The 21,624-nt window shown below is 46.0% G+C and overlaps 1 protein-coding gene across 1 annotated transcript in view; it reads right to left on the minus strand.

Annotated features, from left to right (window-relative positions):
• The window catches only part of DOCK1 (dedicator of cytokinesis 1), a 570,389-nt gene that overhangs the window by 342,228 nt on the left and 206,537 nt on the right, over positions 1–21,624 (minus strand). Inside the window, exons 26-27 of the mRNA XM_010859569.1 lie at positions 5,661–5,788; positions 2,491–2,586 (exon numbers count right to left, since the gene is read on the minus strand). Of these exons, the coding sequence (XP_010857871.1) occupies positions 2,491–2,586; positions 5,661–5,788 (224 nt within the window). The remainder of the gene's footprint in view (positions 1–2,490; positions 2,587–5,660; positions 5,789–21,624) is intronic.

Here is a 21,624-nt window from a genome sequence, read left to right on the forward strand (position 1 = left end):
TGCAGGGGCTTTTCCCAGGACCCCCCAAGGACTCCGTAGGCCACAGGCATCCCTCCAAGCCCTTCAGGAAAGCAGCTGCCAATCTGTGGTCTGGCCCCTTCTACCTCCAGGACATCCTGGCATTTGGTCCATGGACGCGACTGAAGGCAGCAAACAGCAAAGTGTTTACTTCCGTGGGCAGCTCCCCGCCAAACAAGGATGTGGATCCAGGAGGAACTCAGAGTCCTCCAGCAGACCTTCTGGTCCACCACTGAGACGAGGCTCACGGATCTCAGTCTTCCAGAAGAGACCAAAGAAAGCCAGCTCTGGTGCCAAACCAGGGCTCCCCACGAGCCCTGCCGTGCCAGCTGTGGGTCTGGGGACATTTCCCACCTCCCTGCAGGGCATTTCTGCAGGAGCCTATGCACAGGGAAGGGGAGGATTAAGCGAGGCTCTTCCATGCATTAACCAGTGCCCAGCACACACAGATGCAAAGAGCTGACTCATCTGAAAAGACCCTGATGCTGGGAAAGATTGAAGGTGGGAGGAGAAGGGGACAACAGAGGATGAGATGGTTGGATGGCATCATGGACTCGATGGACATGAGTTTGAATAAACTCCGGGCGTTGGTGATGGACAGGGAGGCCTGGCGTGCTGCAGACTATTGGGTCGCAAAGAGTCGGACCCGACTGAGTGACTGAGCTGAACTGAAGTGAGCACACACAGAGCAGCTACTATATCAGCACTGTTATCACTGTGCCTGAGACATGGGAAATTTCCCAAGGGCCCCCTGGACCACGTGGTCTGAGAACAGTCACCACGTTCTGCCCGCAAGGTCGTCTAGATCCTCAGCTTGAGCTGCGAGCGCGTCTCACAATCTCACCACTTCCCAAGGTCCCGTCCAAACTGCTCTGAGTGTCCTCCCTGCTCTCCTCTCCCCAGTGTAACTGCTGGCCAGTGGGCTTTGATCCGAGTGAACACACTGCTACCCGGAGACAGGACTGTCTCACCTGCTCACCGGCCACCACGCCAGCCACCTCCCCCATCTGCCCACCAAGACTGCCCATAGCACACTCACTGTGACTCCGTGCCGGCCACAGTGTCACTCCCACAGCGGTCTCAGCACAATGACACCAAACTCAGGTCAGCTTCGAGCCACACATCCTTCATTCTACTGAAAGCCCTCCTGAGTTCCACTACGACAGAGTATCCCAGGGGCGACTGGCGCACAGCCCCAAGGAGACAGGAACACCGGGGCCCTGGGGTGCCTCTGCAGCCACCCCAAGTCTTCCTCCACGGGGCTCCCTCTCCACCAAGCTATGTGAAAGCATTTCCAGATTACAGAGAAGAAGAGTAACAATGAAGACATCAAGAAGCAAGTGAGGTTTATAGGATAATTGAAGAGTCCGTGGTACATAACATCAATTTACAAGGAAAAACCCTTAATTTAAACACGTTAAAGCATAAACCGAAAAGAGATGTACATTAGAAAGGAAAACCTGCACACAACATGTGCTAAAACTCAGAAACATAAACTAGACAATTTTACCGCATGGAAACAAACAAAGGCAACGATTATTCTCTGGGATGCATCCCAAGCCACATGGCACATCCTTAACTGTGATGCAGCCACAGAAAGCAACACAAGCCCAGTGCCCCATTCCTGCCTTATGTCTGAAGGAAGCCGATGGGTCACCAGACCCGATCCAGACCCAGGTTATGTGGACAGAGCTAAAGTCAGCCAAGGGAGACCAGTGTGCCTAGTCTGACTGCCAAGAGAAAACTCTAACTGGATTTTTCTTATTCCTTGATTAGGAAAGTGATTTTTTTGAAATAGGATCCACCAAACTTAGTTAAATAGTAATACATACCAGAAATTAAAGAAATTAAATGAGACCTACAAATGCATCCTTTGCCCATAAAACCAAATTTAACAATCATGATGGTAGCAAACTCTGGGAAAAAGCGCCACAATATGAAACTTGAAAGACTGCCACGGTATTGGTAAAACCTTGAGAAAAAGAATAGATCCCGTGCTTTGTATCCACGTAAGAGGAACATCTACAATACATTAGAGAAGACATAAAATAGCTAACTCAGAGTGCCTCAATTACTTTTTAAGGCCCTTCATAAAATTTTATTAATGGGATCTTAAGTGTAAATACGTAGAAAGCAATGACCTGGAGTGTGGGAACTTAGAAGAAAACAAACACCCTTTGCTAGAAGCTAGCAACGACAAAACTAGACCCAAATCCTCCATCTACAAAACGTGGGCATGCTTGCTCTTCACCTTCGACACTTGCTTCTAGAATCATGGGAAATGAGCCCACTTAACCTACTAGGCTGTAAATAAATGCATTGCAACTGCTTGCTATACTGTAGTAAGAGACAGTTTCAAAGGCAGGTGCAAGAGGACCACGTGGATTTTCAAGCTTGAGAGTAAACGACTTTCCCAGGAAAGATGCTCTCAGCCACGATGAGACCCCCACGCGTGTGTCACCGAACACTTACAATGAGTTCCGAGTCCCGCCCCATGGAAATGACGGTTCGGTTCACTGTCCGGAGAAGCTTCTCCATGATGATCTGAACGTGCCTCTGCGTTGGCCCCTGCAGGAGACACACACGTGTAAACCAACAGCTAAGACAGTCATTAACATGCCAGCCCCACGGCTGTTACAGAACCCATTTACCCTGTAAAGAGTACATCAATTACAACCCTTAACGAGATGAAAAATGGCCCTTGTCACAGGCAAAAGCCTTCACAAAGAAAACTCAAGGCATTTTATTAATTATAGCCCATTAATGGTAATGTTATATAATCACAGTAATTTAATTGAAGCAAACCTTAAAAATAAAAGCAAATCTGTCTAAACAATATAATGTTTATGATCCCTGATTAGCTCACCAATTAGCTTTGGAAAGACACTTGCCCATTTGTACACAGAGGCCCAGCAGCTAACAACCATACAGCTCACGCTGCATGTCAGATCCCAATAAGGTGGGTATGCTTGCATAGAATCAAATGTTTAAATATCACCTTAGCACAACACCTAAAATTCAGCATGCCGGAGCATCTCCAATCATAAAAGTGTGCTCCTTCGTCTAGTGTGTGATGGGACTGTTGATTCTTCTTCATGAATTCTGAATGTGTTTAAATCAGTTTTCCAGATGCTCCGCACAGGCCAGGCAGGCACTGCCTCCTCCATAAGGCTTGGCCTTACAACTTTTCATGTACAATCTTTTTCTTTTTTTTCACTCTTTTCTGTTTTTAATTGGAAGCTAATTGCTTTACAATATTGTGTTGGGTTTTGCCAAACAACAAGGTGAGTCAGCCATGTATACATATGTCCCCTCCCTCCTGAACCTCCCTCCCACCTCCCATCCCACAGCCCACCCCTCTAGGTTGTCACACAGCCTGGTTTGAGTTCCCTGGGTCATACGGCAAACTCCCACTGGCTGCCTACTTTACACGCGCTAACGTATATGCTTCTGCGCTGCTCTCTCCGTTTGTCCCACTGCCCTCCTTCCCCCGCTGAGTCCACAAACCTGTGCTCTAGTCTGTGCCTCTATTCTTGCCCTGCAAGTACTTTCATCAGTACCATTTTTTCTAGATTCCATACTTACGCATTAATATGCAATATTTGTTTTTCCCATTGCCGACTAACTTCACTCTGTATAACAGGTTCCAAGCCCATCCACCTCACTAGAACTAACTCAAATGTGTTCCTTTTTATGGCTCAACAATATTCCATTGTGTATATATATACACACACCACAGCTTCTTTATCCATTCATCTGTCAATGGGCGTCCAGGTTACTTCCAGGGTCTAGCTACTGTGCATAGTGCTGCAGTGCACCTGGGAGTGCATGTGGCTTTAAATGACGGTTTCCTCAGAGTATACACCAGTAGTGGGGTTGTTGGGTCACATGGTGGTTTCATTCTCAGTTTCAAAGAACTCTCCATACTGTTCTCCATAGTGGCTGTATCAATTTACATTCCCACCAACCCTGTAAGGGGCTTCCCCTTTCTCCAAATCCTCCCCAGCGTTTGCTGTTTGTAGATTTCTTGACGATTGATGATTGAAGTGAAGGAATAACTTCACTGTAGTTTTTATTTGCATTTCTCTAATAATGAGTGATGTTGAGCATTTTTCAAAAGGCCTGGACTGGGATGATTGAAGCCTGGCCTTTGGGTTAAGGCTGGCAAGAGCTTTCAGAGACAAAGCCTGGGGAGGGTGGACATAGCCACAGTCACAGTTAACTAACTTACTGTAGTTCTCTTTTCAAGCACACCACCCAGACTCTGAGAAGATACGCAGGTGCAGCAAAGAAGTGGACAGGACAGGCACATGTGTGTGTGTGTGTGTGCGCGCGCGTGCACACATGTGTCTGGACTGGGGCGTTGTCCAGAGGTCACATGGGGGAGAGCTAAGAACAAGCCCTACTAACTGAAAAACCTTGATTCATCTAGCCACTGCTAGAGACAGAGACAGACGCGGCTCTGTGCAGCTGTCCAGACATGCCTGGAGAACCAGTGACTTTACATGCGCGCACACACGTGCACAACTGCGTACGGTGGGTACAATGGCGTCGGGAGGCAGAGAGTCAGATGTTTCCACATGTGCTTGCGCCAGCTTTTTATTAGGACAAAAAGGTCAGAGGAATAAGCATACAATTGAGAAATGCAAAAGAAAATACCATTTAAAAAAGAAACAGCAAAGAAAGCACAGGAAAAAACGGGCTGTACAGAAAGGAACCTGCAAAAAGGGGCAGAGAACTGCTCCAAAATTCTGAGGCACCACTGACTTAAAGCAACAACAACTATGCTCCTGTATAAAATAATAATACTAAGTGTTATTTATTAAAGATAATGATTGAAAGAAAGTAGGCAATTAGCCGCCCTCTGTTTATTTCTAATTTTTAACATCAAAGCCTCTGACCTTAAGTATCAAATCTCAGTCTTGGGAGTCACTGTGCTGAGAAGTCACAGGAAACAAAACAGTATCTTTAATGTGGAATACACACACGATAATACAATCATCACGCTTTGCGTGCTCAGTCGCTCAGTCGTGTCTGATTCTGTGCGACCCCATGGACTGTAGCCCACCAGGCTCCTCTGTCCATAGGATTTGCCAGGCAGGAATACTGGAGTGGGCTGCCATTTCCTCCTCCAGGGGATCCTCCCGACCAAGGGATCAAATCCACATGCCTGCACCTCCTGCATTGGCATGAGGATTCTTCACCACTAGGGAAGCCCCATCAAGCTTTATACATAAATAAAAAATAATTTGAGGACGCAACTCTACAGAGAAAAAGAGAAAGGTGTTAGTCGCTCAGTCATGTCTGACTCTTTGCAACCCCATGGACGGTAGCCCACCACGCTCGCTCCTCTGTTCATGGGATTCTCCAAGCAAGAATACTGGAATGGGTTGCCATTCCCTTCTCCAGGGGATCTTCCTGACCCAAAGGATTAAACCAGGGTCTCCTGTATTGCAGGCAGACACTTTTCCATTACAGCCACCAGGGAAGGCCCAAAGAAAAAGAAAGGGTAACCCTTAAAATTCAGGCCATTCTCTTTTAAACAAATCAAACGTGATTCAGTCCATCGAGGCCAGGTCTCAGGAGGACCACAGGCCCACGCCTGCCACGGGGTCCACGGAGGCAGCCCCATGGTTACTCACCACGTCCTTCCGGTACAGAACCTCAAGGATGTTGCTGAGCAGTTGGCAGCAGGCCTCCAGATCTTCCTGTCTCTCCAGATGGTACTTGAGCTGATCCGTCATCATGGGAAGCAGGATCTCTCTGCAGTCTGCAGGGGACACCAGGTTACCAGTCAGCAGGAGACCCACCGAGACGCAACTCTGTTTGCTAGAAGCTTGTTTTCCTAGCTCATGACAGGGCACGTAGCACCAACACTCTCTGCAATGTGACACTGACGTCTGGAGGGGGTCGGACCAGCTGACTGGGCAGAAATCACTTGTTTTCTTATCAGATAACTCACACACACACACCCACACGTGCACACATGTCCGTGTTGTCACCATGTAAACATAAGATGAGTTAACAGACACACGCGTACAGATACGTATTCACACGCATCCCATGGTGTGCACGTTGACACAAACACAAGCATGCGGTGATTCTAACTAACTTTCTGTGCCAAACTACGAATTGACTGATTGGCCCTTTAAAAGAAAGACGTGTTAAAGCACAAATGATTTGAATTGCAACTATTCTTGTTGTTTCCTAGGAGGACTAGAGCATGGTTCCTTTCTGCTTCCATGCACTTCCCACACATTCCTGAGCTTGGCCAGTTCACAACTCACTAACTTCCACACATAATGTTTACTTGCTCAGGGACAACTTTCTGCTGGGTTCACACCTGCAGAGGACAGTCTGCAGAGGGCTGAGAGCTCAGGCTCTGGAGTGAGGTTGTGTGGGTTTAAATTCTGCTGTTTTCCGTGCAGGGTAATCTTGGGCTATGCTGGTTAACTCTCCAAGCCTAGGTTTCCTCATCTCTAACATGGACACACTGGCACTAGTTACTCACAGGTTTGGGGCTCAGTGTCCTCCTGCAAGATTAGGCATGAAGGCCTGGGCCTGGCACAGGTGAGATGCTCTGGACAGGTACTTGCTCTTACGATGAGACATAGATACTGGTGAAGAGAAGCCCCCCCCCACCCTCCCTGGCCTCGTAGACCCCTGGGCTAATGAGCAGCCCCCCACCCTCCCTGGCCTCGTAGACCCCTGGGCTAATGAGGGAGGGAGCAGTGGGGAGCAAGTATTGACCTTGGAGGTGAAAGTTAGGAAGGCCTCCTTCAGGACACAGTGCATTCACCTGCTGGGAAGAATATCCCGCATAGGAATATCCCACATAGGGTGGGCAATCCTAGGCATAAATTCAGGGAGACAGGAGTAGATGACATATTCACAGAGCCACAGGCAAAGTTCAGGAGGGTGGGAAGAGGAGAAACAGAATAAAATACCAGATGGTAAATCAGGTTTCATTCTGAACATGATGGGTGAAATGGAAACAGATGGAGAATTGGAAGAAGCTGATGGGGAAGGGATGTGATAATACAAAAGGCCAGAGAGAGCCTCTGTGATGGCACCCAGGTAGGGCAGTGCAGATGGGGGGCACAGAACTGGCTAGTTAGCTACTGCAATAGTCCAAGCAAAAACTAGCCTGACCACCTGCTGACGACAGAGGATGAGATGGTTGGATGGCATCACCAACTCGATGGAAATCAGCAAGCTCCAGGAGTTGGTGATGGACACGGAGGCCTGGCATGCTGCAGTCCACAGGGGTCACAAAGAGTCAGACATGACTAAGCATGATGATAAACAGAGAGGAGGCCAGGAGCTAAACAAGAGTCAAACATGATGCCCAGTCCAGCATGACCCCCTGATGAGCCACCCAAGGCAAGATGTGGAACCTGGGAACAGAAGGGTACTGCAGGGAGGAGAAAAGGACCAGGGTTTAGTTTTGGACAAGCTGCGTTTGAGTTGCCTGTTGGATATTCAAGTAGCTCTACCTAGTAGGCACATAGAGAGAGGTTTCTAGACCTTAGAGATCTCCAGTCTCACAGACCAAAGAAGCAACAGCTCTTAGACAGTAATAAATGCCAAGGGTGTGGGTAAGACCATTAAAGAGGAGTACGGAGAATGAGAAGGGAGCGCTATGAGCGGCAGTCAGGAGGTTGGTATCAGAACAGGAGATGGAGCGAGCAGCGACGTGGGATGAGGCAGAGATGAGTGACGTCACCCAAGTCGAGGGAGGGCAGGTGGCCTGCGTGTGGCAAGAACGGATCCAAAAGAACAGCCCTGGGAGGTGGCGACTGAAGGCACACAGAGGCCTGCTCAAGACGGCTTCCTGGAGTGGGATGAGAAGACAAAACTGGGAGTGCAGACACAGCTCCGGAAGCACAGCTCTGAAAGGTGTCTAAGGATCAAAGATAATTTGGGTTTTCATTTGTTTTTCAGATAGGACCATGGAAAGGATGCTCAGAAAAAAAAAAAAAACGAACTAGACACAAATAAGACTGGAGATGAAATGTTGATTACTAATTGTCTCTTCCTGGTGGGGCATCCCACTGAACTCCAGCACATCCACCCTCCAACGGGAGCGATCTGCTGACAACAGCAGTTCTGATGGTGAAACAAGCTCAGCCACTGTCGTTCCCCTTAAAATGTGGAGCACGAGAGAAGAGACAGCAGAGCTTGGAAACATTAAATATCTCACGCTTGTTTTTAGAATTTTACATTTTAGGACTTCCAGTGTTAATGATACATAAAAGCATGTCTCTGCATTAATGTTTTCTGAGTTTTTTTAACATAAAGAAAACAAATGAGCCTGCAACACTGGAAACATTTCTGAAAGTATGCAGAGACCTGCTTAGATTTTGCCAAGAAGTAGGGGCTTCCCTGGTGGCTCAGGTGGTAAAGAATCTGCCGGCAGGAGACTTGGGTTTGATCCCTGGGTAGGGAAGATGGCTTGGAGAAGGGAATGGCAACCCACTCTAGTATTCTTGCCTGGGAAATCCCATGGACAGAGGAGCCTGGCGGGCTACAGTCCACAGGGTCGCAAAGAGCTGGACACGACTGAGTGACTCACACACGTGTGGTAAAAGACCTCAGGATGGAGGAAGGAGGTAGGTCAGACAGGGAGATGCAGAAACAGCCCACATCCTTCTGCTCCTCCACTTTCCAGGGGGCTGCACGTAGGAAGCTCATGCTAAGGCTTTTTCAAGCCGCATTTTGATTTAATCCACAGAAAAGGAACTGATAACAACTCCATTTTTCCAGACGGAGTTTTCCCCAAAGAATATATGAATATATGCATTTGCTTGCTGATGTCACCATTTCAGGAACCCATACTCGCTCAGTCGCTAAGCTGTGTCCAATTCCTGGGGACCCCATGGACTGTAGCCCACCAGGCTCCTATGTTCACGGGATCTCCCAGGCAAGAATACTGGAGTGGGCTGCCATTTCTTCCTCCAGGGCATCTTCCCAGGACAGGGATCAAACCTGCCTCTCCTGCACTGCCAGGTGGGTTCTTTAGCACTGAGCCACCAGGGAACCCAACAAATATTTAGGTAGAGGTAAGTCAGAGATGCTAAAGGGCTGAGCATCTTCCGGGCAGAGGCCGGGTGGGCTTGGCTGACTGTGATGTTAGGAATCGCAGGCGGGCAGGGCGTGAGAGCGCAGCATAAGGAGAAGGCGCTCTCGCACGGGCCAGGACAGGCTCTCCTCGTCATGGCTCCTGGATGTCAGAGGCTGTCACACGATTCCTTCCCCTTCCCACCCAGCCCTTCCTACAACGTCCGGGGTGAAGGCCTGGCCCTGCAGAGAGCATCTCCCCCAAATGCCACCACCCCTTGAACTCATGACAGAAGCGCTCCAAAGCTGAGATGGGCCTCCAGCCTAGGAGAGGGCACAGGCATCAGTCTCCCCAGGACAATGCCAGTCCAAGGGACAGGCCACAAGATGACCTCATGGCAGTGAATCCAGCCTGAACATGCAGATGCCCAAAATGCTGAACCACACACACACGAACTCCACAGGCATCCCAAATCCAACGTCTTACTACAAAATCCTAAAGTTCACAAGTCGCAGCAGCCTGCAGTAGCTCTGCTGACCTTAACCGCAACACGATGTACAGTGTAGAGCTACACTCCAGCTCCCAGAAGCCACGGGGTGGGGCGGGGCCCTCGGCCAAGCTGTCTGAGTCCAGCCCTGACGCATTCACCCTCAAGGTCCAGGTGGAACATCTCCAGCTGCAGTCCCCCTTCCCTCTCACCCGAAACACATCACCAGTATGGCCACCCTCAGTAGATGAGCCCTCAGCCACCCCGGCCACTTGGTCATCCCCAGCAACACTGCCACCACCGCTCTGGAGGTAAGTCTAATTTCCAAGTAGGTGGGGAAGGAAGAGCCACGAGAAGCTGAGCAGGCAGAGACAGGTGCTGACCACAGGGCCAAGGAAAGCACGACCTCGGAGGCTGAGCAAAGCCAAGCTTGGGAGGGAGCCCACAGCAGCAGCAGGCCAGATGGACTTGCCAGGCCAACGGGGCAGCAGGGCTGTGTCCACAAATGATCCTAGAAAATCAGAGGAACACAGCTCGAGACTCAGAGATGGCTGAAATGGCTCCTTGGGATCTGGCAACCCAGAGGCCCTGGCCGCAGTCCATGCCGTAAGGCCCCAGGTATGTGTCATGCCGGACAGACAGGGCTGGACTTCACCGTTCTGCAAATAATCAAGTGTGTTGGTGTCATCTGTCAGAATCACTCCAGGGTGAGGGAAGGGATGGCCGCCCTGTCCATCTTCTGCTGGGAGAGATGCCGTCAACCATTCCTGGTTCCCGGTGCGAATGCCCACCTGCCACCCAGCCCAGAGCTCTGTGATAGCTTTGTTCATTGATTACCCAGCCTCTTTTGAGGAAAAAGGACCAAATTTTGGACACTTTGCTGCCATTTTGTCATGTTTAAAGACTTTCATCCTGTTTCTGAGAACATAAAAATCCATTTGTTATAACCCTTCATGGGTCCATAGTATCGAGAGATACTATGGAATACACACAGGATGTTTTCAACATCCACAGGATAACTGGTTCTAACCTTATCACTGCCACCCACCTCTGGCTGGTCAAGATAAAGGGGGCCATGGGGATAAGCCTACGTCACCGAGAGGATGGAACAAGACCACACGAGAAGGACTTTGGGAGGGTCCAGCACTCCTGTCCACAGGACCACCACTGGCCCCTGACCACACGCCCATTCAGGACCAGCTCACCGGGAGGGAGCGGCCACGTGCCCGGGGCTTCCGTACAGGAGCACGGACCGCACCAGGCATCTCCTGAAGTCTCCAAGGACAGAGGGTCACAGGGCAGCCACACCTTCAAAAGCATGACCCAGGCCTCCCCACGAAGAAGAGCAACATCCCAGGTCCTGCAGTGGCTGCGAGGACCACAGCTGGAAGCAGCCCAAGCTCAACTGATCCACCTTCCTGGTGACCCGTGACTGGCAGGCCCCAGCCCTGGCCCCCGACAGACCTGGGGACAGGTGGGCTTCTGGTGCCAGGCCTCAGACTGCTGGGATCTAAGACTGGCTCTGGGAGCTGCTTGTCCCTCTGGAACAGTCTCTGTTAGAGGAGAGGTCTGGCTCTCAGCCAGGGGAGGGGCCCCGCACATGCCCTAAGATCTGAGAGTGGAAGTGTATGTTTGTGTGTGTGTGTGTGTGTGTGCCTGTAACTTCCTGCACATGTGTGGGCATGTGTGAGCAGGCATGCATGTGCTCAGGGGGAGAAGTGCTCTCTTCCCAACAAGACAGCCGCACAGGACTCCTGTCCACCATCTTAAGCATGGGTGAACCCCGTGCTCTGCTTGTTTGAGGTGGGAGCAAGGACGTGCAGCCAAGGGCCACTCTGTCCCGTCCTCAGAAGACGTCGGGGCAAAGCCGTCACTGCAAGCTCCCACCTGCCTCTGGGGACTCAGTTGTACTGAACAGTGTCCAAGCCGATCCCCACAGCAGTGCTCGGGCTCAAGTGCACATGCACTTGCACATGTGTGTGTGTGCACATGTGTGTGTGTGCACACATGCGTGTGTACAAGTGTGTGTGCGTGTGTGTATGTGTGCATGTGTGTGTGCGTATGTGTATTGTGTGTGTGTCTCTGTGTGTGTGCACACGTGTATGTGTGTATATGTGTCTGTGTGTGTACGTGTATGTGCGTGCGTGTGCGTATGTGTGCATGCGTGTGCGTGTGTGTGTATATGAGTACTGTGTGTGTGCGTGTGTGTATATGTGTCTGTGTGCATGTGTGCATGTGTGCGTATATGTGTCTGTGTGTCCGCATGTGTGTGTGTATATGTGTCTGCATTTGTCTGTGTGTGCATGTGTGTGTGTGTGTGCATGCACACAGGAGTGTTAGTCTGGGTTCTCTGTACCTACAGGTGCAGAGGACCGCAGGAGAGGGTCTGCAGTGAGAAGCAGGTCTGCCTCCTGGTGCTGCCCAGCCACCCAGCAGCCCTCCCCACCCAAAGCAAAATGAACCTTATTTTACAAAGGACACCACTGACTCTGCATTTATGCTCCCTTCAGCTTTCTCAAGAAGTGGTGGGACCAAGTTTGCAATAACACTAAAGATCCTGAAAATTTTTCTAAGTCAAAACAAAACATTAGGAGCATAGAGGAAGGTACCCCCCACACAACCACTCATGCACCCACCCACCCACTCACACTCGCACACACGTACCCACCCACACACTCACACCTGCAATGAGCTGTTTTAAAGCATCAGACATATATCTGGCAGTCAAGGAAGAGGAATCCCCTGTCATATTCTGCGTGTCTCAAATCGGTGACTCCAGTAACCTTCTCCATGAACAGAACACCATTTCTACAGCAAGATATAGTCCTACTTGGTTCAGAATGGATGTCTGAGGAAGCTGACAATCTCCCCACTCAAAGGAAAAAAAGAAAAAAAACCAACCAACCAAATACTGAAATCAAGAAAACACATTTTAAACCAACTACCCACAGATCAACACATGGAGAAAAGCTGTGACCAACACGTGACTGAAGCCTAGGAACCTGGGTCAGTCTATTTGATTTTGTTTGTTTGCTTTTTCACTAAAGTAGAGTCAAGTCCCCTATGATGAAAAGGACATCTTTTTTTGGTGTTAGTTCTAGGAGGTCTTGTAGGTTTTCGTAGAACTGTTCAACTTCAGCTTCTTCGGCATTAGTGGTTGGGCATAGACTTGGATTACTGTGATACCAAATGGCTTGCCTTGGAAACGAACAGAGATCATTCTGTCATTTTTGAGATTGCACCCAAGTACTGCATTTTGGACTCTTTTGTTGACTATGATGGCTACTCCATTTCTTCTAAGGAATTCTTGCTCACAGTAGTAGATATAATGGTCATCTGAATTAAATTCGCCCATTCAAGTTCATTTTAGTTCACTGATTCCTAAAGTGTCAATGCTCACTCTTGCTACTTCCTGTTGGACCACTTCCAATTTACCTTGATTCATGGACCTAATATTACAGGTTCCTATACAATATTGTTCTTTACAACACCGGACTTTACTTCCATTACCAGTTTATTTATTTAACGTATAAGCAGATACATCATGTGAAATGCCAGGCTGGATGAACCACAAGCTGGAATCAAGATTGCCAGGAGAAATATCAATAACTTCAGATATGCAGATGACACCAGCCTTCTGACAGAAAGCAAAGACGAACTAAAGAGCCTCTTGATGAAGGTGAAAGAGGAGAGTGAAAAAGCTGGCTTAAAACTCAACATTCAAAAAACTAAGATCATGGCATCTGGTCCCATCAATTCATGGCAAATAAATGGAGAAATAATGGAAACAGTGACAGATTTTATTTTCTTGGGCTCCAAAATCACTGCAGATGGTGACTGCAAACATGAAATCAAAAGACGCTTGCTCCTTTGAAGAAAAGCTATGACAAATCTAGACAGTATATTAAAAAGCAGAGACACTACTTTTCCAACAAAGGTCTGTTTAGTCAAAGCTATGGTTTTTCCAGTCGTCATGTATGGATGTCAGAGTTGGACCATAAAGAAAGCTGCTAAGTCGCTTCAGTTGTGTCCAACTCTGTGTGACCCCACAGACGGCAGCCCACCAGACTCCACCATCCCTGGGATTCTCCAGGCAAGAACACTGGAGTGGGTTGCCATTTCCTTCTCCAATGCATGAAAGTGAAAAGTGAAAGGGAAGTCGCTCAGTCGTGTCCAACTCTTCGCGACCCCATGGACTGCAGCCCTCCAGGCTCCTTCGTCTATGGGATTTTCCAGGCACGAGTGCTGGAGTGGGGTGCCATCGCCTTCTCTGAAAGAAAGCTGAGCACTGAAGAACTGATGATTTTGAACTGTGGTGTTGGAGAAGATTCTTGAGAATCTGTTGGACTACAAGGAGATCAAACCAGTCAATCCTAAAGGAAATCAACCCTGAATATTCATTAGAAGGACTGATGCTGAAGCTCTAATACTTTGGCCACCTGATGCAAAGAACTGACTCCTTAGAAAAGACCCTGATGCTGGAAAGCATTGAAGGCAGGAGGAGAAGGGGACAACACAGGATGAGATGGTTGCACAGCATCACTGACTCAATGGACGTGAGTTTGAGCAAGCTCCGGGAGTTGGTAATGGACAGGGAAGCCTGGTGTGCTGCAGCCCATGGGATCACAAAGAGTTGGACACAAGTGAGCTACTGAACTGAACAAGAGTTGGTTTACAACAATGTGTTAGTTTCAGGTGTACAGCAGAGTGATTCAGTATACATATATCTATAAACGTTTTCAGATTCTTTTCCATTATAGGTTATTACAAGATATTGACTATAGTTCCTTGTGTTATACAGTAGGCTCCTGCTGTTTATCTATTTTATATATTAAAGTGTGCTTCTGTTAATCATAGAAAACAAATTTATAGTTGACAAAGGGAAGGAAGAGGGGAGGGATAAATTGGGAGTTTGGGACTAACAGTCTAATCGATTTTGGAAAAGCCTTTTGGTCTGATTAAAGTTCTGTTTACCCATGCACATAAGAAAATAATAATATCTACCTGTCTCACTCTTTGCCTTGAATCTTGGGCAAGTTACTTCAACTCTTGAAGGCTTAATTGTCCTTCTCTGCAAACGGGCATGCTACTGTTAACCCTTCAGGCTTACTGTGAGAATCAAATGATATAATGTGTGTATCTGGCAAGTAGTCAGCACTCAGTCAAGCGTAGCTGTCAAAAACTGTAACGGAAATAATATTATTCTGCAAAGTCAGCTTTTCCAACAAAGTACACAGCAAAAACTCCTGCCTTAGAGTTTCTTAGTCAATAGGGTAGCCAGTGAGCCCTTGAAATACAGCCTGTTCCACTGATGAGTAGAATTTTCAACTTTAGTTACTTTCATGTAATTTTTTACATTTAACTTTTTAACTTAAATGTAAAAAATGGACACCTGATTCAGTTCTTGCAAACAACTATTTGGAATGACGGAACAGCATGTATATATGAATCTCCTTTCCTGTGGTGAATTTTATTAAATGTGAAAAATACAGATCGAGAGTCTGTGATGAAAATTCAGCATCCAAACTGAGATATGATATACATGGAAAAACCACACTGGATTTTAGAGAGGTCCTATAGAAAAAACAAAAAACAAAAAAAGAGTGTGAAACATGCCATTTGTAATATTTAGATCAAGGTCGTGTTGACATATTTCAGATGAAATATATTATTAAAATTAATTTCACCAACTGTCTTGCACTTTTTTTTTTTTTTTACTGTGGACTGTATAAAATTATAAATTGTGTGTGTAGCTGGCATTCTCTCTCTGTTGGACAGCGCAGTCTGGGAGTGTGCTAGGAAGCAGATGTTGGAGGCCTCCTGTGCGATTTCTCATTTTAATGAACTAGTGTTCATCTCTGGAAGGAGAGTCAAGGCCACAGCTTTCTCCTGGCGGATGGTCTTCAGTCACAGATGTGACTGCAGGCCTCATCAATGCCTGTTAGTCTGTGTCAAGGCACAGAGCTGACCTACAAGCGAGCCAAAGCCCGGCAGCTCAGTTGTCCTGGCTTCTCTCTGCCACTCACAGAGTGAAGGCTGACCGCCCCGCCCAGATGACCAGGAAGGCGCAGGCGGCCCTGGGCTCAGACCCCTCGCAAACCAGCCATGGGGATCAGAGCCCTGCAACACACCAGCCAGCCTTCCACACCCATTTCCCCAGTGCGATCCACTTTGATTACAGACAGCAATAACGTGACATCTGCTCATTCTCAGCTGTGCAGGCTCAAGCCATGATGATTAATGCTCTGGTAATGGGCACAGAGCAAAAAATATTAATCTTTATAAAAGGTATTCAACAGGCATCATCAGCTTATAAATGTCCAAGGAGAATATCCGTCTATAACTCCATTACAGCTCTACATCAAAGCAGGATGCAAATACGAGAATGAATCTGTCTGTTTAAAACATTCATTTTATGAACACTGAATAATGTGCTTCTTAATTTTTAGTTTGGTCACATTAAACAAATGATCCATAAAGTGCGTTTAATAACCTTGAGCCTGTTACACAGAACTAAGATCCAGACGAATACTTTTAATGAGAATTAAACAGCAAGAGTCATATAAATGGGGGATGCTTTGCTATCCATCTTTTTCAGACAATCATCCGATTTTTCAACAGTCTGAGAACTCTGTGCCCACATGATTCAATTTGTTCAAATAACTCTCTCCCGCTACACAAATCTTCCAGTGCCAGAAATGCGGAACACAGAGCCAGCAATGCAAGGGATCACAGGAGCCATCTATTCATGTCCCAGCTGTTCAGACGTGGGGACAAGCAGCCAGTGTAGGGACCAGGCAGCAGCTGAACTAGAATGAGATGTCTGATCCCGAAGCCAGATGACTATGTATGTAAACGTGTGTAAACATGTGTGATTCAGGTAACTTTACATGTCGAACACAGATTAAAATTTTCCAAGAACCATTTTAATTCGCTTTAACTAAACTGTGATCATTAGCAGTCCCAGCAGGGTAAATTCGCATCAAGTAACCCTACGCATACCAGTTTCCCTTTCTGAACTTTAGATCTTGGTCATGAAATGGAGTAAATACAACTGCCCTGCTCTGTTTCTATTCCTACCAACAGGCAGTCCCTTTGTAAGTATTCTGGTCAGAGGATTCTCAGCACCACTTGGCCAAGTGCTGCAATGATCGGAAATAAGATAATCTGCCTGTCAGCTCTGAGGGACCCAATGTCACAAAACTTTAACTGAGAGAGTGACAGAGCAATTAAAAGCATCTTGAAAACTGGAAGGGAATGGGGCAAGATACAGATTGTAGAACAAGAGAAAAAGAAGTTGGTCAAAGATATGTCTTCTGGCCGAAGCCAAAGGGCCTAGTAAAAAATGTGTCATCTTTTAAAGAAGGGAGAGGTGTAGCAGATATTTTGTATCCCACAGTTTGGAGAAGTATAATTGTAAAGAGTAACTGTTCATTAATATTATGTTGTTGTTGTCAGTCACTAAGTCATGCCTGACTCTTTGCAATCCCATGGACTGCAGCACACTAGGTTTCCCTGTCTTCCAACATCTCCCGGAGCTGCCCAAGTTCATGTCCATTGAGTTGGTGATACTATAGAACTATCTTATCCTCTGCTGCTCCCTTCTCCTTCTGCCTTAAATCTTCCCCAGCATCAGGATCTTTTCCAATGAGTCAGCTCTTTGCACCAGGTAGGCAACGTATTAGAGCTTCAGCAACAATCCTTCCAATGAATACTCAGAGGTGATTTCATTTATGATTGACTGGTTTGATCTCCTTGAAGTCCAGGAGACTTTCAAGAGTCTTCTCCAGAACCGTAATTTAAAAGCATCAATTCTTCAGCAAATTCAGATTATAATAATAAATACCTTGTCAAATGAAAGAAGAATAACTGGAGAAAAATCTCAAATGAATCCCATTTAAAAGCAGATCCAAAAAAAAAAAAAGGCAGATGAAAATATTAGTAAGACTCAAGCAAAATGCCAGGGAAGACAGTGTGCAAAGTACTGGTCAGACCAGGAATTTGTTCTCTGGATAGAAATGCATCAAGGAGGTGTCTCAGGACCTTTGAGAGGAATGCTATAGGCTTGCCAGTCCTTGGGCAGAACTGTACTGTGTGGAAGATGAGGAAACAAACACAGAAAAATGGGGCTGGGGAGTTGTGTGCATTTACCCAAGTGTGTGAAGAAACCAAGAACACCGGTCTTGGCCTGTGCAGCCCAGCACACACTCTTCTACTAGTTGTCCCAGTGATGAGCTATATGGTTAAAAAACAATGTCCAAACCTTACGGTCTGTCCCATCCAGCTTGAGGGAAGGACTAGCCCTCAGGGAGGAGTTTATGCAACAACAAGAAAAAAATAGCATCTCAAAAGAGAACCCAGGAGACAGCAGGCTGAGCTGAGGACCCTCCAACTGTCCCAGGCAAGTTTATGTAGGCAACACGAGGGACCATGAACTGGGAAGACTCAGAGTCCTAGCACCAGTGTGAGCATGACTCGATAAGGGACAATCAAGCCGGCCTCTTTTAAGACTGCTCCTTGTGCCAGTAATATCAAGCAACAGGGACAGAAGTTCACTCAGAGGGGAGCACAGAACAGAGAACCAATAGACCATCAATAAAGGTTAGACCAACTACACCCTGAGGAACTTGATGCCACCAATTTAATCACACAGAAAGAGAGAGACAAGGCTAGGAAAACTCCATAAGCACACGAGCACAACACGCTGCACGGCTTATGTTTCATTTATGTCTGTGCTCATTCATTCACATACTTGTATTTTATCTTGTTCCATATGGCATTTGAAGTGAATTCAGTGTTCAGAATGCATTACTCTTACAGTGGATGTGAATCAGCTTAAGAGTAGGTAATGGATTTGTAACAAGGAAAGTCCTTAATCAGCACCACGGTGGTGGACAGCTCCCTGCCTGAGAAGCTGCTTACCAAGTACAACTTGCCAGTTAACTCCTGGGTGGTTATCTGTAAATTAAGAAAATTACTCTTTTCCAATTAAATATTTTTAAATGGCTCTGAAGCCTCTCAGAGGACTCAAATTCGCTCACCAACAGTCCTGAGCACATGCTAGGTGCTCAACAAATTATAATGGAATTTAAATGGATATAATTAAGAAACTGAAATTGAGTTCACCCTCCCAGATTCATTAAACCACTTCTAAAAGGCTGCCCTGTTTTAACAAGTGATGTTTTCAAAACACATACAATGAAAGCTATAGAGTGACATATTGAATTAGGGATGAAAAAAAGTATACTATGTTACAGATAAAGATTAAAATTTTCTCAGGGCATGATTTAAATGGAGAAAATTATATTTATATTCCATCATTATTTAAGAAATTAGTCTTTGGGTTTCACAGCTGGTAATGTTCATTAGAAGTCTTCAGCACAACTATCTAATTAAAGTCTCCCAGAAAGCTACACAAGTGGTGCATTAAGTAACTGCCACAGACAACACTACCAGCCCCAATTTTTCTTTCTGTGTAACATCCGTCAAGTTAACAAAGCTACGACAGAGTGCTTCTGGTTTTAAGATCCCTTTCAATGAAGAGAAATCTCTTTTGAGATTTGCTTATGGATCAAAGCATCAAGAAGGTATATTTTTCTACAGGTCTGTATTAAACACACAGTTTCCCTTTCTACGATTTAAAGCACGACAAACTGATTAACAGGGTAATTTTTTAGAGATATAAATTTTCTATTTTGGATGGAATGATGATGAAAACAGTCTAGAAGCCTGAACCAATAATTCCTACTAGGAGTCCCACTAGGCATCTGAGTCTTTGCTCTCAGATTTTCAAGGGTTGCTGTAACTTATGTTCTCACCTCTGCTTGATAACTGAAGGACTCAATCGCCTGAAAATAAGAATAAGGGAAATGACTTTTAAGCTCTCTAGGCCTACATTTTAAAGAAGCTCTTTATTGTTCAAAAATGGAAGACAAATGAGGTTTGATGAGGCTGATGAACACTGTCTAAAGGGAGCCTATTCGTTATATTGAAGGACAGAGCCACAGGAACGGCCAGAGAATGAGGGAATGACACATTTTCCATTCCTCCTCACTGCTAGATGGCAAACATCACAGAAAAAAATAAAAACAAGCAAAGGGGTCCCAGTGAATAGTAAGGTAAAACCAAGGTAAAACCAAAGTAATTCACTAAGAGTACTAAACCAAACTACTATTAAGACGGGAAAGAGACAGTGTTGCCACTAAGTCTCTAAATCTTTATTCTCCAAACCATACTACCCTGCAAAATCAACTTATGACACAAGGTAAGTATATGTAAGTTCTAAAGGAAATACTGTTCATGGGGTTCTCAAGGCAAGAATACTGAAGTGGTTTACAGTTCCCTTCTCCAGTGGGCCATGTTGTCTCAGCAGGCCTTACAAATAGCTAAGAAATGAAGAGCAGCAAAAAGCAAAGGAGAAAAGGAAAGATATTCCCATCTGAAGGCAGAGTTTCAAAGAATGTCAGGAGAGATAAGAAAGGCTTTCTAAGGACTCAATGCAAAGAGATAGAGGAAAACAATACAATGGAAAAGACTAGAGATCTCTTCAAGAAAATTAGATATACCAAGGGAACATTTCACGCAAAGTTGAAAGAGCACGATGAAGCATAGAAACGGTATGGACCCAAGAGAGTCAGAAGACATTAAGAAGAGGTGGCAAGAATACATAGAAGAACTATACAAAAAAGATCTTCATGATCCCGATAACCATGATGGTGTGATCACTCACCTAATGCCAGACACCCTGGAATGTGAAGTCAAGTGGGCCTTAGGAAGCATCACTATGAACAAAGCTAGTGGAGGTGAAGGAATTCCATCTGACTAATCTCAAATCCTAAAAGATGATGCTGTGAAAGTGCTGCACTCAATATGCCAATAAATTTGCAAAACTCAGCAGTGGCCACAGGACTGGAAAAGGTCACTTTCCATTCTAATCCCAAAGAAAGGCAATGCCAAAGAATGTTCAAACTACTGCACAATTGCACTCATCTCACATGATAGCAAACTAATGCTCAAAATTCTCCAAGCAAGGCTTCAACAGTACGTGAACCGAGAACTTCCAGATATTCAAGCTGGATTTAGAAAAGGCAGAGAGATCAAATTGCCAGCATCCACTGGATCATAGTAAAAGCAAGAGAATTCCAGAAAAATATCCACTTCTGCTTTATTGATTACATGCCTTTGACTCTATGGACCACAACAAACTATGGAAAATTTTTAAAGAGATAGGAATACCAGACTACCTTACCTGCCTCCTGAGAAATATGTATGTAGGTCAAGTATCAACAGTTAGAACCAGACACGGAACAATAGACTGATTCCAAATTGGGGAAGGAGTACGTCAAGGCTGTACACTGTCGCCCTGCTTATTTAACTTATATGCAGAGTATATCATGAGAAATGCCAGACTGGATGAAGCATTAGCTAGAATCAAGGTTGTTGGGAGAAATATCAATAACCTCAGATATGCAGATGACACCACCCTTACAGCAGAAAGTAAAGAAGAACTAAAGAGCCTCTTGATGAAAGTGAAAGAGGAGAGTGAAAAAGTTGGCTTAAAACTCAACATTCAGAAAACTAAGATCATGGCATCTGGTCCCATCACTTCATGGCAAATAGATGGGTGAACAATGAAAACACTGACAGACTTTACTTTCTTGGGCTCCAAAAGCACTGCAGATGGTGACTGCAGCCATGAAATTAAAAGACACTTGCCCCTTGGAAGAAAAGCTATGACAAAGCTAGACAGTATATTGAAAAGCAGCGATATTGCTTTGTTGACAAACTTCTGTCTAGTCAAAGCTATGGTTTTTCCTGTAGTCATGTATGAATTTGAGAGCTGGACTGCCGGGGACCAGCCCCGGCTGATCCAGGGTATTCGAAGGAGAGACGGCATAGGCGAGGATCAGGATACGATAGTTTCGATTAGATATTAATTAAAGATATAAAGAGTAATAGAATAAGGATAGCTCAGTAGGAAAATTCAGTGGAGAAAAGAGGCTGAGTAGCTTGGTTTACGCGGGAGACCAATAAAACTTCAAGACAAGAAGTTTGCACC

Source organism: Bison bison, unplaced genomic scaffold (genome assembly GCF_000754665.1).
Source record: "Bison bison bison isolate TAMUID 2011002044 unplaced genomic scaffold, Bison_UMD1.0 scf7180017864456, whole genome shotgun sequence".
In the NCBI taxonomy this organism is placed as follows: Eukaryota; Metazoa; Chordata; class Mammalia; order Artiodactyla; family Bovidae; genus Bison; species Bison bison.